The 17,937-nt window shown below is 39.8% G+C and overlaps 1 protein-coding gene across 1 annotated transcript in view; it reads right to left on the bottom strand.

Moving 5' to 3' along the window:
- scospondin (subcommissural organ spondin) overlaps positions 1-17,937 on the bottom strand; it is a 128,063-nt gene that overhangs the window by 53,073 nt on the left and 57,053 nt on the right. The window contains exons 46-71 of the mRNA XM_037537369.1: positions 17,753-17,774; positions 17,095-17,215; positions 16,265-16,478; positions 14,585-14,726; positions 13,036-13,215; positions 12,542-12,700; positions 12,173-12,328; positions 11,927-12,088; positions 11,240-11,404; positions 10,233-10,424; positions 9,253-9,375; positions 8,982-9,111; positions 8,674-8,799; positions 8,497-8,588; positions 7,015-7,197; positions 6,710-6,880; positions 5,349-5,601; positions 5,163-5,209; positions 4,884-5,054; positions 3,751-3,885; positions 2,711-2,853; positions 2,232-2,326; positions 1,620-1,669; positions 1,121-1,291; positions 854-1,024; positions 507-586 (exon numbers count right to left, since the gene is read on the bottom strand). Of these exons, the coding sequence (XP_037393266.1) occupies positions 507-586; positions 854-1,024; positions 1,121-1,291; positions 1,620-1,669; positions 2,232-2,326; positions 2,711-2,853; positions 3,751-3,885; positions 4,884-5,054; positions 5,163-5,209; positions 5,349-5,601; positions 6,710-6,880; positions 7,015-7,197; positions 8,497-8,588; positions 8,674-8,799; positions 8,982-9,111; positions 9,253-9,375; positions 10,233-10,424; positions 11,240-11,404; positions 11,927-12,088; positions 12,173-12,328; positions 12,542-12,700; positions 13,036-13,215; positions 14,585-14,726; positions 16,265-16,478; positions 17,095-17,215; positions 17,753-17,774 (3,654 nt within the window). The remainder of the gene's footprint in view (positions 1-506; positions 587-853; positions 1,025-1,120; positions 1,292-1,619; positions 1,670-2,231; positions 2,327-2,710; positions 2,854-3,750; positions 3,886-4,883; positions 5,055-5,162; positions 5,210-5,348; positions 5,602-6,709; positions 6,881-7,014; positions 7,198-8,496; positions 8,589-8,673; positions 8,800-8,981; positions 9,112-9,252; positions 9,376-10,232; positions 10,425-11,239; positions 11,405-11,926; positions 12,089-12,172; positions 12,329-12,541; positions 12,701-13,035; positions 13,216-14,584; positions 14,727-16,264; positions 16,479-17,094; positions 17,216-17,752; positions 17,775-17,937) is intronic.

Genomic DNA, 17,937 nt, shown 5'->3' with positions numbered 1-17,937 from the left:
GGAATATTTAGTAGTGAGGAAATTTCACAACTTGTTTCACAGATGGCGTCCAGTCACGGTACCACTGGAATTCACTGAGCTCCTGAGAGCAACTCATTCTTTCACTAATGTTTGTAGAAGCAGTCTGCAGGCCGAGGTGCTTGGTTTTATAGACCTGTGGCCATGGAAGTGATTGGAATACGTGGATTCAATGATTTGGATGGGTGACTGAATACTTTTGGCATATAGTGTATATATTGTATATAAATTAGAAAGACTAAAAATACAAAAAATACAAACAAAAGTTAGTGATCAAAAGTTCTTTTTCCATTCTCAAAATATTTAAAGTTGTGCTCTTTTTTCCCTGCTCCTAAAATTTGGGAGTGCTGCAGTAACCTTCAGCATACCTATTTCCCATATCCCTGACTAAGACTCCAAAGTGGCATCAGAGAAATTGATCCATTTTATGCAAAGTCTGTATTAGTAAATAACATTACGAAATAGATTTGAGCTGAGTTTGTACTCACAGCCAGATCATCGCAGGTACGGGGACACGATGGTCCACAGCTACTGAACACAGAGCCTGGCACAGCTGAGCACGGACTCACTGAAAACACAAGACATGATTAAAGGCTAAAAACAACACAAACCAAGCAATAACATACGTACAGACACACGCACATGAACATATACAATTATTAACAGTAATTATTGAACCTAAATAAAATAAATAAACAAATAACGTGTGATTTAAATTTGTGATTTTATGATGGCTTTATGGTTTCTTTAAGAATCACATCAACTCATAATTAACTCACAGACTTACACACTCACGATCAAATCAACAGGGAGGACAATAAAGCACAGTTTGTACCTGGGCAGGGGTCCATGTTGCAAGCAATAAGTTCAGTTTTTAGCCCTTCACAGAAGTCTCCCTCTCTCTCAGTGGCTGGCCTGTCACACTCACGCCGGCGGCTCCTCACACCTCCACCACATGACTTAGTGCAGTCTGTCCAGGAAGTCCACTCACTCCAACCTCCATCACCTTTCAAAGCAAACATTCAATGGCATTTTATAGTAAATTCATTTAATTTTTCTTTTGCCTCCTTCTGCCAGGTCTTGCGCGTGAAGGGTTACTCACGGCTACATGGTGAGAGGACGCACACTTGGTCCTGGCGGTCCGGCCCCAGGCAGGGCAGTCCATTGCCAGCACGCTCAGGACTGGAACAGAACCGGTAGCGTGACTGCAATCCAGCACCACACGTCACCGAACACACACTCCATGGAGTCCAGACTGACCACCCCCCATTCACTAAAAATACAATATACATGTAAGAAGAAAAATTTGAAAATATAATACTATAATTAAATATGTCATTTTCAGCCAATTCTAGTGCTCAATTTATTTGCTGAGTTTAATATTTTGGAAAAAATAAAACAGGACACAGTTTATGCGCCATTTCTTTCCCCAAATATGTTTATTTCAACTAATAAACAGTAATCATGCATTAAGATCTGTACTTCTCTTTAGAAGACGTGTTAACTTCTTTTCACTTAGAAAATCAACAAAACCCATCTTTCGCATCAGGCTGTACACAGTTTACCATAAGGGCATACTTACACCACCAAATGGGCCTTACCGTTACACTTAAAATGCGTGCAATTCACCAGTTTTCCTGATTCACAAGTGCTGTAAGGCAAAGAGAATGAGAATAGGTTACCTCTGCTCAAACTCTTAGTAAATGCATTACTAATGAATTATATAAAACCATAGTAAGAGATAAGAAGATCTGAGTGTTTAGAATAGAATGACAAATTCTTAATGTCCAGAAGTCCAGAACTTCAAAATCGCTTTATTCACACTTTAGTATTTTAAATTTATATTCCTTTAAATGTGTACGTCTATGAATCAAAATAAGACTGGTCCTTAGGCACATAAATCATCAGTAATCAATTCATATTTTAAACACTAAATATAAACAAAATTAGACTCAAAATAAAAAAAATTGCATTTAAAGCCAGTTACATTATTCTCACAAGGTGTTTTTAGCCAGAAACAAATGTCTGTCAACATGATTTGATTTAACGTACTAGAGCTAATAATGTTTTGACAGCAAGACCAATTGGACATCAGGATCAGTACTTATGAGTTCTTATTTTACTGGAAATGTTAGTCCAAGTCAGTCTTGCTGGAGTGAATGCAGTTGCTGCCTGCTAAACTGTCTGCTGAAAGAGTCTAACTCTTCTATTACCAGTTGTTGCAGCCTTTTGGGACCACTGCTCCAGGCTCATACTGTTCACCATCTACATCACAGCGGCACAGAGACAGTGGCACACAGCTGCCATCCTGTAGGACACACAGCACAATTACACACCAGCAATAAGACAAGCAAAGACTAATACAGAGTATAAAATGCATTTATGTGAATGGGCTGATTCAAATATGTGAAGCATTGAATGAAACTTTACAATTAACTATACAGTATTCAACTGAGTATGCACTCAGTTGATAGCCAAAATAAAATTCATCAGCTATGTATTAAGCATTAAAAAAGGTTGGTGCACTGATTTTTTAATCTATGTGAAAATATTTACACAAAGGCTACTGTGTAAATACACACATTCCTACTTGCATTTCAGTGTATTTTTAAGCATTATTTGAAATCACACTGAAACACTGAATCACTTCCTATAAAATTTTAATTAAACTGAATAGGTCTGGGATTCACACCTGTAGGGCAGTGCCCTGGGGACACTGGCATCCTGAGAAACATGTGGAGTTCATCACATTCTCTGACCCCAAATCTGAGCAGAGCAGCACTTCTCTCACACAGGCTGTCCACTCCTGACCCACAGCACAACCACTCCCATCACCTACATACAGGAAAAGAAGATGGATGCATGCAAGCAACAATGCCAAAAATCAGTACTGGCTGGCCGTGATCTTCGGTCCCTCAGGTGTATTAAAAACAGACATGATTCTGCAGTGGAAATCACTACAACAGCTCAAGAACGCTTCTGGAAACCACTTTCTCTCAAAACACTGCCTCCACAAATGCAAGTTAAAACTCTACCATGCAAAGGAGGAACCATATATAAACAGAAAACAGAAACCAGAAACACTGATGCCTTCTCTGGGCTGGAGCTTACTTAATATGAACTGACAAGGTTCAATTAATCAAAATTTGAAATTCTTTTTGGACACCATGGATTCCACATCCTCCAGGCTAAAGAGGAGAAGGACCATCTGGCTTGTTACCAGTGCAGAGTTCAAAAGCCAGCATCCGTGATAGTATAGGGGTGTATTACTGCACATGGCATGGATGACATCCACATCTGTGAAGGCACCACATATGCTGCCATCCATGCAGAGAAGGCCTTGCTTACTTCAGCAAGACAATGCCAAACCATATTCTGCACATATTACCACAGCATGGCTCCGTAGGAAAAGAGTCTGGGTGCTAAACTGGTCAACCTGCAGTCCATTTATAAGGAATATTTCACTTTCAAAACTACAGCAATAGGTCTCCTCAGTTCAGAATGTTATTAAAAGGAGAGCTGAGGCAACACAGTGGTAAACATGCTCCTGTCCAACATGTGTTGCTTACATCTAATTCAAATTGGGTATACATTTTAGTAAACAATATAATTTCTCAGTTTCAACATTTGATATGTTGTCTTTGTACTATTTTTAATTAAATAGTGTTTAAATGATTTGCATTTTGTTTTTATTTACGTTTTGCAGTTTTTTGGGAAATTCACTGTACTTACCACAAGGCTGTAGGTTGCAGGCACTAAACTGCTGGGGTGTGCCATGGCTTCTGATTGGACCACGTGTTCTGTTCCTGTATCCACCACCACATGGCACTGAGCATTCAGACCATGCACTCCAAGGTCCCTTAACACCTGCAAAAACAAATATATTTGTATGTGTATGTGAGCAACGCAAATCAGACATAAACCTCACTGCAGAGACAGAAAAATGCATAACAGTGTTAATTTATATAGGACTTTTCACTTTAGCTCCATGGTGTAAAAGTGCTTTCCACAAGCAGATAACACATGTTAAAATTATGGTCTCTTTTTGTTCAGATGCAAGCACAGGATTTTTCCCAATTTTCTTCGAGTAGATGTTTTGGTGTCCTGAAATGGCCATGCCTGTGCCAACGTGGGTGAAGTGGAAATCATGTAATAATCTTTGATTGATATGTTGCTTGACAGCTATAGCGCACTGTTAATGAACTATAGTACTTATGAAAATAATTAATTGATTGCTTTATATTTACTCTTATTTATTTAATTTTATTTAATGATTCCTTTGTAGCAATATTTTTTCAATGTTATATGGAACTCTGTGGAGTTAACTGGAGTTGTGGATTTTTTCTAATTCTCTTAAAGAGAATGAGAGGAGTTCATTTTTATTGGACATTGCTGCAGCACTCCCAACCCCACCTACTGGTTACGTGTTCATTCTAACTCGACCTCATTTAACAACTGTGCCGCTTTGAATCACGTCAGTGCCTCTGAGCCAGGTCAGCCGGGCTATGGTGATAAAAATAGGACCCTAAGGCTTAAATGAAAAAGCAGTATAATTACAAACTACAAAAGAAAAAAAAGGAGAAAAATACACAAAAAAAAAATTTGGTTTTTGATAATGGGCTACCTCACTCTTACCATAGTCTAGACACTGTCACATCACACAACTACCAGTTTTTTTGTGTTGGGACAGTCTTTAGTATTCGGTAAATCTACTACATAAACATTATGTATATGCACTGGGATGAACCAATGCTAGCCTGATCGGACAATACACTTGCCAGTGAACTTGCTTATGGCACACAGAATAAACTGTTATGAGGAAAACAGTCAAATCAGCAGTTTCTGTAATTCACATAAAGTCTTACCACTACAAGGGTAGATGCTACATGTGTCCAGCCCCATACGGTCGCCCTCACAAGGACGTCCCCCAAATGCCGGCAGTGGATTGGTCCCTGAGCGGTACCGCCTCCTGATGCCCACATCACATGTCCTGCTGCATGTGCTCCAGGACGTCCATTCAGTCCAGCCACAGTCAACTGAGATAACAGAAGGATGAAGAGATGCATGTAAGCATTAAAGAACATACTAAATGTGGCTTTGAGTTAACAAGCAGCGAAAGGTTTTACCACGAAAAGCCATCTCACCAGGACAGGGTGCTGTACCACACTGCATCTCTCCATTAATGCACGTGCTGTTAGATGCAAGCACAAAAACACATGACTGCTGACATATATTCCTATGAAATCTGTACAATAACTGATTGCCTGACCGACAACGTCTATAAAACTAGCTGTAAGGGTGACGATGGGTGGTGATGAGACAAGACATACCAGTTGTTACATGTGTCATGTGGCACAGTGGCACCATGTGTGTAGAGCACCCCCTGGTGGTAGCAGGGGCAATGGCTGAGAGGCACACAGGTGTTGTTGAACAGGTAGAGGCCTGGAGAACAGTAGCAGCCATCATAACACTCTGTAGCACACTGAACCGAGGCTGTGGCATCAAGACACACACGTGGGCATGCACCACCCTGAGCTTGGCACTGCTCTGTAGTCAAGAAAGTCATACCAGTGGGACACACACCTGCAAACCAAAAAGCAAACATACACACAAACACATTTGCATAGTCATACATGTGAATAATACTGAGCTTGTAAGCCGAAAACAGCTTGCAGTGTAAAAGATATACACTGTTACATTACTTGTTAGAAAAATAATCATTATTACTTAATTCAATAAAAACTTCTAAAGTTGTTTTCAATAATAACTTGTGGTGCAAGGATGCTCAGGCCAGCTCCTGGAGATCTACCCTCCTACCCTAACCTAACTCACTTGATCCAGGTAAAGGAGGTCTTCAGGATCATCTGAATATTAGAGCCAGGTGTGTTGGATCCAAACTCTTCATGGTAGTAGATATCCAGGACAAGGACTGAACATTGCTGTTGTAGAGTTTAGATTAAAATGTAATCTAGTGGTGAGAGAGCTGGGCCATAATTTAGTGAACTAGGCCTTCAATTTGGGCCATAAATGTCAAAACTGGGACCAAAAGGAGGAAAAACATCTCTTTGATAGTGATCATTTCACCTAGCGCCTCATTGGGTTCTAAGAGTCTGTTAGCAGTAAGCTAACGACGATGCACATAAACTTTTCACTCTACTGTAAAGATGGACTTGTAAAGGCAGTTTTACACTGACATCTTCAGTAAAGAGCTCTGCCATAGAGCTGCTGCTGCTGCTGTTTTCCATTTTGAACATCTGACTGAAACGTGTTTGTTAGGTCACCATTCGTATAAGCACTCAGTGACGTATCAACAATGTATTGGAGGCCTAGAATGATTGGTCTCATTCAGTAGAAAACAAAATGAGATTGGTTGATTCCACTATTAAACTGCTACATGCTAAATAATATAGTGTAATTCTCAGTGTAAAGTCAAGTCTGTCATGTCATATTATTTGCCACGAAATATGATTACTGCTTTTTACATATGAGGCATTTTGGACATCAATATTATCCCAACTTAACTTTCAGTGTAATCCAACATCCTCAGTGATCATGGAATTATCTATAGCTCTTTTCATCCTTTATTACACATGTAAAATCTCATATTCATATTATTCTATATATGTGCTCTGAAATACATTTAACACATGTATTACTGAAAACAATGTTTCCGAACTTCGTGCAGCAGCACCTGAGCAGGGCTGGGAGTTGCAGTCTCGAGTCTGTATGTGAGGACCCAGGCAGCTGCTGCCTCCATACAGAGGAGGAGGGAAACTACAGAAACGCTCTCGAATCTGAGTTCCAGAATCACACTCTGACGAGCACTCAGACCACGGAGACCATTCAGACCAACCACCGTTCACTGCAGAGACAGATACAGAGAGAAGAGCATGCATTTCTCATAAATATCATTCCACAATCAGGTGCAGCAGCTATTCATCATAGAAATCCTTTCACAAACTGGAGCACAAAGACCGATAGTTTGTGTATGTGCACCTGGGCAGTGCATCGTGTTGCAGGGCTCCTGTTCTTCCCCCTCCCCAACACAAGGCGGGTTTGAGTCAGTATGGTTACAGCTTCTAAAGCGCCGTCTCATTCCCACAGCATCCACATGATGGAAACACGTCTTACTGCACTCAGACCACATCGTCCACTCACTCCATGGAGCTTCTTCTGAACCTAAAGGATTTATATACCCACCAGAAATGGCATTGTTCATTATGGTAACGAAGGCATACAAGCCTATAAATATTCCACAGTACATCTTGATCTGTTGTAGATGGTTCTTTAAAGTGGCAGTTCAGTTAAAAATCCATTTCCCTCAGAATGTAGCTGATCAGCCAAGACATGTTTGCTTCTTTAGTTTTGTATGAGAGCCTTTGTACAAGGCAGCTAAGAGTTTATATAGAGATTTAGTGGTGAAAAGGTTGTACCCTCACTGAAGCTGGGATAGAAATGAGGTTACCTGGGATTTTGTTAGGTTGTCGATTTTGGATAGTGTTGGGTATCGGCCTTTGATTTTTTTTTTTTTTTTGTATTCAGGAGAATATTGGTTGTGCCTTGTCTGAACCAAATTATGGAACTCATTGTTTATTCTGACTGCACATTCTGAGTCTCTGCATGCACCTAGTTTCAAAGTGCATGATTTTTACAGGTCCTGGTAGAGTGCTACCTGCAAAATGAACAGTATAATAAACACTGCAGCAGTATTTTGTGCATGGTCCAGAAAAAGACTCATACAGTGTGCAGCCAGTATAAAGATTGTGAGATGGCTTTTTTCCGGGAGTTAGTGCAATTTCCAACATTAGCCCATGTATGAGTGATATGCTGTGGTGTCTTTGGCTCTTTTCTCATTTGGTGAACGGAACTGGAAGGTGAAAGTGGAAAAGATGACAGCGGACCAGGAAAACATTCAAACAGAGTGGAACTGTCTGCAACAAGGCATGTCAATGGAATATTATCATATCATTATTGTGACATCCATCATCTTTATCAGATATCTAATTTTATACCTATATTGTGCAGCCGTAATAGAAATGAAAACGCGATTGGTTGATTCCTCAATAAAAGTTATTGAAGGTTAAATAATGAAGCATAAATATAGAGCTGACTAGGAAAAAAACAATAGAACCATCTATAAAACGGTACACAAATGACCTGTTATATAGTGTCAGAAATCAGACGAGCCTATTAGATTATTCAGCAACATGAATTAGACATGTAGTCTGCATGATGCTAATTTGTAGGTTTAAGTTTCAATTCATCTTCAAGTTATACTATATTTGTAGCAGTGCAAAACTAAAGAAGCAAATTCAGACAACAAACATGTCTTGGTTTGGTTAGAAGAATTTGGCTGTAACTCGGCTGAACCAACAGACATGTCAAACGTGCCTATATGTGCTAAACTGTTACGGAGATGAGTAATGTTCTCTGTATGATGTTCTCTGTTCTCAGCATCTTGAACAGGTGGGATCTGACCTGGCTGACAGGGTGAGTAACATCGCCGTGCTTCTGCTGAGTCTCCTTCGCACGCCTCTACATGCATCGCTCCAGAAGGAGTCAGGGCAGACCTGTGAGAGGATATCATGAAAATGAATCAACAGTCTAGTGATTGTTTATAAATGAGTAAGAACTTAAACAAGTAGATTAGCCTACCTAAATCGCTGCTGTATGCCAGTGCCACAGCTGCCATCACAAGAGGTCCATGAGGACCAGGCTGACCAATTACATTTGGAGATACAGCTGGAGTTGTCACAGGAAACACTGCCATCTTGACACACACTGTAAGATTAAACACAGGCAGAGGTCAGATGGCATGCAGAGAACCAAACAAAAACAAGAGAATAAAAGACAAAAGTCTTTTTCCCTAATTCTCAACTTTAAAAACATAAAATAGTGATCAGGAGAGCCTCTGTAATCAAAAGAGCTTTTAGAGGTCATTAGGAGTATTTAACCTCACTGACCAGACAGTACAGTTGTCTATGACGACCTGCTCTCCTGGCTGCAGCTCTGATCCTTCCAATAAGCACACACACTTGCTGGCATTGACACAGTGGCCATCCTGAAAAAACAGACCTGCTGGACAGCGGCATCCTGGAAAAACAAAGTATGTCGTTGACAATGACAGGAAAAGAGCACACATCCTACTCAAATGAAATATTCTCTTACTATGAGAACTCATACAGAGGCTGGTCTTATTATTTGGGCTCTGAATATGCGACTGTGATCTACTACCTGTTAGACAGTGGGTGGAGCAGTTCTTCTCAGAATGAAGGTCAGAGCAGGTCAGAGGACATGGCTCCACTCTCCCCTCTGCACAGTCCAACTCTGTCACCAGCACCAGGCCATTAGTGCAGCCTATAGAAGATAAAAGCCCTCACTTAATGCTAGTTATATCAACAAAGAACATGCAGAATGGAACATGAACTCAAAACATGGCCAGTCAAAATTTTGGACACACCTGATTGAATGCGTCTTTTTCAGAATCTTAAAGACACTATGAAGTTGTGAAGTTGATGCCTATACATGAATTTACTAAACAAATATTTAAATTTAATAAGTAATTAGTAAATATTTGGAATTAATGTCAAAAATCACTGCTTTCAATAAAATAAAAATAAACTGTTGCACACAAATATATGAAATAACTTCCCATTTTTAAACTAATCAGTAGGAATCTCTAAAAAAGAAAGCAATGTTAGATGTGTCCAGAACAAACAGAGCTGCAGATTCCATACTGAATTGCTGTATAACACTGAGAATGAAATTGAGAATAAAATGAACATCCAGAATGCCTTGTATTTGAAAAGTGATCAAATTTCATGCAGATAATGAATTAAGAAATACTATTAATAAATAATTACAGGGTATTAGTTATCATTTTAAGGGCCCGTATCATGGAAGACCAAATTTTCCTCCAGTTTATTTTAATACAATAAACGTGCCTGTTTCCAGGACATCAAAGCCAAATTTTGAATGGAAATTCAGTGTCAAGTGAGAATTACCATTCTAAAGCCTTTTCAGTCTGGGGTTACTCTTAATCTGGGTCTGAAAACTTGTCAGATTAAAAAGGTTGCTGTTTGGTGGATTTTTCTAATTATACTGTTATAACTTGACTCATCGCAACATGCCATCGCTCATTCAGTCGAGGAAAACTCTAGCAATCAAAGTACAAACTTTTTGCTGACTTTCCAGTCAGCAGCTGGTACACAGACCTGTCTTAGAGTTTGTGTCGGGTCCGCATGGCTGTGTGTTGCAGCTCTGAGTCTGCATGATCATCCCCTCACACTCCTTCCCACTGTTTTTCGCTGGAGGGTTCGAGCAGGATCTGTTTCTCACCCTAAGACCACCATTGCATGTTGCATCGCACTCTGACCACTCACTCCACTCTGCCCATTGCCCATCCACTGAGAGAGAGCAAGAGAGCAAATATAGGGGTAAAAAGAGGAAAATCAGTCACAGCGAAAGGGAGACAGGAAGAAAAGAAGGGACAAGGGACAGAAAAGTGAACATAAATTCACTCTGACATTCTACTTCTCCACAAAAATGTTATTTCAGATTGCCTGTTAAATGTGGATAATAAAAAAATGAAAGATTTTCAAAAAATGCAAATGATCAGAAAAAAAAATATCTAAAAAAAAAAACAGCCTATAGGTCAGCAGAAAGTAGGAGTGCAGGACTGGTTCATTAAACAGCAGTGTAATGAAAAAATATGTAGCTAACATCATCAAGCTAATTAAGGTAACTGCTTTTCCTATTTATTCAACTTGACAACTCATGGATGAATGAGCTGACAAGCAAATTAACTCATCAGCATTTATCATTACAAGTGTAGCTGCTGTAGTGAGCTAATAATTAACATTAAACACACAAAGACCAGATACTGTCATGCCCTTAAAGCTTACCTGAGCCGAGTTAGTCCAGAGGAGATCTGGTAGTGTAACTTTTAAGGGGCTCGACTAACTGATTCGTATGGGATAAAGTGTCTTTGCAGTTTAGACGCATCCAAACAAACAGCAAAAATCCGCGTCCAGTTAATACCACATACAATAGCATTAGGCTAGAAAAGTGGGCTCATTTAACTTAACAGATGTCACCCAATGGGACAGAAAAACACGTAGTATCATCTCTTCTTTTGAAGAATATTAAATGCTTGTTCAATTCATTTTCAATGTAAATTCTCAAAATGTTATACACCTAGTGCTTTGTGGTATGCATTTACCTGGACAGGCCTGGAGAAAGCAGGCCCTGCTGTCAAACTGAGCCCCACCACAGGAGCCCCCTGCCCGTGCATCTCTCAGGATCTCCCGCTTGCGAAACAGAGAACCCAGGCCACAGGATGCACTGCACTGACTCCAAGCTGTCCACGTAGACATCACACAGTCCACTGGAGAAGACAGCAAAAACACAGCCACTCAATCACACACTGAATTACTATACATAACTGCATTAGTCTGACATATGTAAACCTTCACTGTAAAGGCAGCTTAGAAAAGCATCAACAGATCATAGCTCATTAACAAAATAGACAGAGACAGATCATTTACAAAAAGGAGATGTTATGAATTTGTCACATGTAGGATATATTGCATGTAAAAGTTTGGGTACTCCTGGTCAAACTACATGTTTTACTGATTTCTTAAATGAAAATAAACGAGAATAACATATTCTCCACAGAGAACATACTTCTGCACATTTTAATATGTATAATTACTGTTTATTTGCTAAATGTAATATATTAAAAGATATATACGTTGTGCACTAACATCAGGATAACTTATTTTCACTTAGAAAATCAACAAAACATGTCTTTTGTCCAGGGATGTTCAAACTTTTGCAAACAACTGTGTGCTTCCCTCCTTTAATGCTCACTTGAGTCTTCACCAGCCTCTGAATTGATCTAACCTACCACAGTCTCTCTCATCTGAGCCATCAGCACAGTCTTTGTGGAGGTCACACTTCTTGTCTAGATGCACACACTCTCCACTGGTACAGGTGAACTGTTTGGCAGAGCACGGGCTGGGCACCACTGGACGGTGTGTAGGCGTTGGTGGAGGTAGTGTGGAGAAATCTAAAAGATGAGGTTGAGACACTAAATTAACTAAGATAATATACCCTGGGACAAACAGGCATTTCTCTGAATATTAATAAGTACCACAGCGATCCTCGTCTGAGCCATCAGGGCAATCCTCACGTCCATCACAAACGAGCTCTGCGTCCACACAGCCAACGCTCCTGCAAGTGAACTGACCCTCCACACACAACACCCGAGGTAAGCCACCATCATGAGGCGTTGTCATGTCCTTTAATCCTGCACACACGTTTTTGATATGTTACAAAATGATTAACCATATTGGTTACCACATTAAAGGGCTCATATTCTGCATCTTTCTTGTCTTTTATTTTTTTTCTCTGTGCACTTAAATTATATCTGTTATAAATGCTTGTTTGTACCAAAAACAGGCATGTTTTATCACTGCCAATAGTTTTGTATAGCTGAGTAAACCTGGTTTTCCGAGTGCACCTGGCACAATAGGAGAAACAGTAGACACACCAGGACGACCATCCTGTGGACTCTTGGTATGCAGACCCGGTGGGCCAGGCGTGTAGTCCTGATAGCCAGGGCTTCCGGTCGATGCAGTGTGATTCTGTAACCCTGGTAATCCTGGAGTGGGAACTGTGCCTAATGATAAAGAAAGATTACAATTTTACAGAGCAGGAAATCAAGAAAATATTTTTTTAAATAAACAGGCAAAATTAAATATAAATATTTTATTTTTTATCAGAATCTTTATCTATCTATATCTATTCTATATCTTTTATAAAAACATAATCAGAAATCACCATCACATAAGACATATAAGACAATGTGGGGCAGTCATGGGCTGGAGGTTAGGGGACCAGCCTTGTGATGCTTCGATCCTTACTCAAGAGTTAATGTACAGTATACAGTTAATGCAAAAAAATTAGTGCAGTGTGTATTTTATCCACATTACAATAGATAAATATCAGACTCACCACAGCCCAGCTCATCTGAGTGGTCTGTACAGTCCAATCTGCCATTACAGAGAGCTGTGACAGGTACACAGTCCCCACTCAGACAAGCAAACTGATCCGGCTCACATTGTGTCACAGTGACTACTCCAACACTAGGGGGCACTGTGGATACTTTGGAGCTGCTGGGAGTGACCAGCTCTTCTGAAAGGAGAAAAAAAGCATGCTTCCAGTGTCTAATTAAGCAATAGAACCCAATAGGGAGCATGTTATCATAAAAAACTTTCCTTCGGCTCATGCCTGACATAAACACACACCATGCTGTCGCTTTCTTGGAACAGTTTTACAAAGTGAGGAAAAAGTACAGCAAAGAAGCCCCGAACATTATTTCAAATACACTACATGGCCAAAAAGTAAACACCATTTCTCATTAGTGGGATTGGCTTTTTCAGCCACCATCTCTGATAACAAACACATTCGAACATGCTACAATGCGATTACCACTGACAAACACTTGCAGAGCTCACCTTAATTTAATAAAACACTGTCACCAGCTGCCATCTCAATAAGTCAGTTTGTCAAATGTCTGCCCTGCTAGAGCACCTGTCAAGTGGAAGTGCTGTTATGATGAAAGTTCAGGAGCAACAACAGCCCAGCTGTGGGCCAAACAAAGGAGGTCTGATAGCGTAACTTGTAAACAATTCTCTGGCTGATTTGTACGAACAAAGTATCTGTGCAGTTCGTCATATCCTGGACATTCACTTCAGCGTTAAGATTAGACGGATTCAAACAAACAACAAGTAAGGCTAGTAAGGTGGGCTCATTTAATCCTACCAGTGTCACACAGTGTCACCTAATCACTGGGCCGCAGTAAACAAGTTCCAAATTGTCTCTGGAAGCAACATCAGCCTGTATGGCAACTTTATGGCAGAAGTTTCATGGACTGGGTTCCTGTGACTCAGCAGCCACACACAATGCATAATGCCAAGCGTCGGCTGGAGTTGCGTTAAGCATACTGTTAATGGGCTACAGAGCTGTGGAAATGAGTTCCCTAGAGTGATTAATCATGATTCGCCATCTGGTAGTCTACTCAAATGAATCAGGGTTTGGCAGATGCCAGGAAAACACTTTCTGCCTGAAAACACAGTCAAATATAAAGTTTGGTGGAGGAATGATGGTCTGTTTTGGGCCCCTTAGTTGCAATGAAGTGAAAGAAATCTTAATGCTACATTATTATGCTCCTGTGGCTGAATGGAAGTAAATCCCCACAGGGATGTTTCAAAATGGAAAGGTATTCCCAGAAGAGCAGAGGCTTTTATAGCAGCAAAGTGGAACTGTCTCTATATTAATACCTAATATTTTGGCACAAGATGCTCAACAAACAGACAGGCACATGATGTCTGGGTGTCCGAATACTTTTGGTTGTGTGCTGTATATGTATAGAACGTATTTCTTCTGCTGATAAAACAGTTCAAAGAGCTTAGATGTGGATAAAACTGAAAGCAACAAGGGTAGGGCAAGTACAGGGGTAGAGGATCTGTGTTTCTCAGTGAAAGAATAAGATAAGGTCTACCTCCTCTGCAGCCCAGGATCTCCACTCGAAGGTAGAAAGTGTGGCGGTACTGTACAGGTATGATACGCAGGTATCGAGCCCTGACCAGCCTGTCCAGCCAGCGCGTGACTGGAGTTCTGCCCACCATCCGCACCTCAAAGATCTGCCAGACAAGCAGAGAGTAAACTCATCACACATATCATATTACTTACACTGTGTATAACTGACCACAAAAAACTGTACCCTAACACTCATCCTGTCTCACGAAATCTTGACATTACAAACATAAATGTCTTCACCAGGCATAGGTGGTTCAGTACTGAAGCATTGAGAATTGAAAAGCCAATTCTCCTTACAATTGAAACATTTCTCTTTTGGGAACCAATTTGTACACACATATATATATATATATATATATATATATATATATATATATTAATCCTTACATTAGAAAAATAATCTTCTTTTCTTCTTTTGGCTGCTCCCTTTAGGGGTCGCCACAGCGGATCATCTGCCTCCATCTTGCCCTATCCATTGCCTCCTCTACTTTCACACCAACCATCTCCATGTCCACCTTCACTACATCCATAAACCTTCTCTGAGGTCTTCCAAACTGCTCCACCTTCACTGTTCCTCTGATCTGCTCATTTCTAATCTTGTCCAGCCTTGTCACTCCCAACAAAAATCTCAGCATCTTCATCTCCGCCACCTCCAGCTCAGCCTCCTGTCTTTTAGACAGAGCCACAGTCTCCAAACCATACATCATAGCAGGACACACTACTGTCTTGTAAACCTTCCCTTTCACTCTTGCTGCTATCCTTCTGTCACACATCAGCCCTGACCTCTCTACCCACTCCATCCTGCCTGCACCCTCTTCTTCACCTCTTTTCTACACTGTCCATTGCTCTGGATGGTTGACCCAAGACCTTTGTCATATAAGTCATCCACCTTTATGACCTCTACCTTTCACAGGTTTTTTTTTATTTCCTTGTTTAAATAAAACTCAACTTATAAATGTGCGATGAAAACAGTGAAATAATTATTGCAGTGGCAAATGTGTAGGATATAGGAAAATACACTTATTATCCAGGTTAGTGGAAGAACTATTATTGTTGGAGAAGCACAACATTACAATAAAAAGAAAGTCTGACCAACATACAGTCAGCTCCATAAATAATGGCACAGATGAGGAAAAATGAAAAAAGTCATGAAAAAAAATCTATAAAATTCCACACAATTATATGTCTCAACAAATGGCATTCCTAAAAATTCTTATGAACAATATGTAACTGAAGCATGTTCAAAGGCATGTTTGGGATGTCTTAAGTGTTTTTTCATTACTTTCTGTTTAACTGAGGAACAAATTTGAGGTTGCACACAGGTCAAATTCTCTTCATCATTAATAAGGGGAAGATTCGAGAATACACAAATGAAATGATTCACAAATCAGACAGTTGTTTATAGGGCAAAGACTTTCCACTACATGTTTACTACAAATTTAGATTGTTAAAACTGAATTAAATGTATACATACTGGTACTTGAAGGCTAATGGTATAAAACATCAATAAAATATTTCTTTATCAAAGCGAAAGAAAACTAGGGCATTGCCCATCCTTAGTTTTCATCTCTGACAGTAGGTTTAAGAAGCACACAGACAGAAACACACAACTAGATACAGGGACATGAAGTGCCTCCCATACCTTCGGGGCTGAACCCCTGACCCCAGTCTCTGTGAAGTCAGTGAAGTAGTTCTCAGCCAGGGCGAAAGCCAAACGGTACTTGGTGAGGTAGCCCCACATGCGCTCACTGCCCTGGGTGGTTACCCCTGAAATCCAGGTGGGCTCCAGGAAATCCACCTGTAAGTAGGGGTGGGGGTCTCCTGGCAACGGGCTCCAGCCAGGCTCCATCACTAAACTAGAATATGAAGGGATGTTATTAATGATCGGTGATGAGTTAAGATAGTTGGATAGTAGTTAGACTCAACACTGTAAAGAGCCAGAGCTTACACAAATATGATTCTATATACACTATCAATAAAATGTTTCTTCATGTGTGGTGGCTCTAGAATGATTCTGGAAGTCATTTTAAAATGACTGATGAAGGTATATAGTTTTGAGAATAAAGTAACAATCAAATGAACAACCAGAATGCATTCTATTTCAATAGCAGTGGTTGAATTGGACACATTGAGAAAGATGAGAATTATTACAGTTATAATTAACATTTAACAATATATTGCTTAAAGTAGGTCTAGCTACATTATATTTTAACATATAGACAATTATCTTGTAATTGTATATGCAAAACTCATTGTATATAGACAAATATAAATAAAAATTGCTAATATGACAACTGATATTATCCAAACTTTTCAACAACAGAGAATGACTACACAAATAACATCAGACAAGTGAGCAAAGGTCACATTGGATTAATTTGCTGTTTCTAATCAGACTTGGTGCTCTGATCCAGAAAGAAATATAACAAAACCCCATCATAAAACCTCCACTGCACCACCTCAGACACTCACACATTAGGGACGACGTTGAGGCGGCCTGCGTCAGCTGGGTTATTCTCTCTGGATGACGAAGAGGTCAGCTGACCGTAGTGAACTCGCCCATCCTCAAGGCCCAGAGGAGAGGAGCATATACCTGGGACAAAGGCAACATTATACTGAGCAATCACACTCAAATCTGTCAGAACTGATGGATCTGTGATAGTTTCTGAGAGAGCATGCACACACTCAGAAAGTATGAAAAGTGTAAAGCATGTTCCAATTTATATATTTGTTTGCTGAGACAAAAAAAAATCTACAGATTTCCAGCTTTGTCATATCATGTTATTTAGATATCAAAGTAAATGTGCAACAGCATTGATAAATCAAGTTATTAGCTTTAAAAAGTAGATTCAACCTCAGAAATACACATTTTTAGCACAGGATTAAGGATAACCATTTTCAAAACCTCTTGGTCAAATATGAGGCCATGAAGTCACAGGTACTCTAACCTGTTTTTTCTTTGGTTGACCTTTAAATAAAAATGTTCCTCCACATTTCTGTGCCTCATAAAACAGAGCAATTGTGGAGGAATATAATTTCTGACATAAGAGAAAAACTTCAGTACCTACTCATTTCTGCATTATATTTGAATATGAGTTGTCAAAACAAAGGAAAGGCTGTTAGCAACTACCTCTGTACCCAGGGCCTCCACCCTATAAGAGAAAAAAGGAAGAGAAGAAACATTTTTTTCATTTGTAGCAAGCTGTGACTTATAATTCTCAACGGGTCAACAGAAAATGTGTAAACTGATACTGTAGAGCCTAATTTAAAGTCTGCTAACTTACTGTACAGTTATAACAGACTTTAAATTAAGCT

The sequence above is a fragment of the Pygocentrus nattereri genome, chromosome 3 (assembly GCF_015220715.1).
Source record: "Pygocentrus nattereri isolate fPygNat1 chromosome 3, fPygNat1.pri, whole genome shotgun sequence".
In the NCBI taxonomy this organism is placed as follows: domain Eukaryota; kingdom Metazoa; phylum Chordata; class Actinopteri; order Characiformes; family Serrasalmidae; genus Pygocentrus; species Pygocentrus nattereri.
The sequence above is the reverse complement of the archived record's forward strand: the minus strand, read 5'-3'. Positions and strand labels throughout refer to the sequence as shown.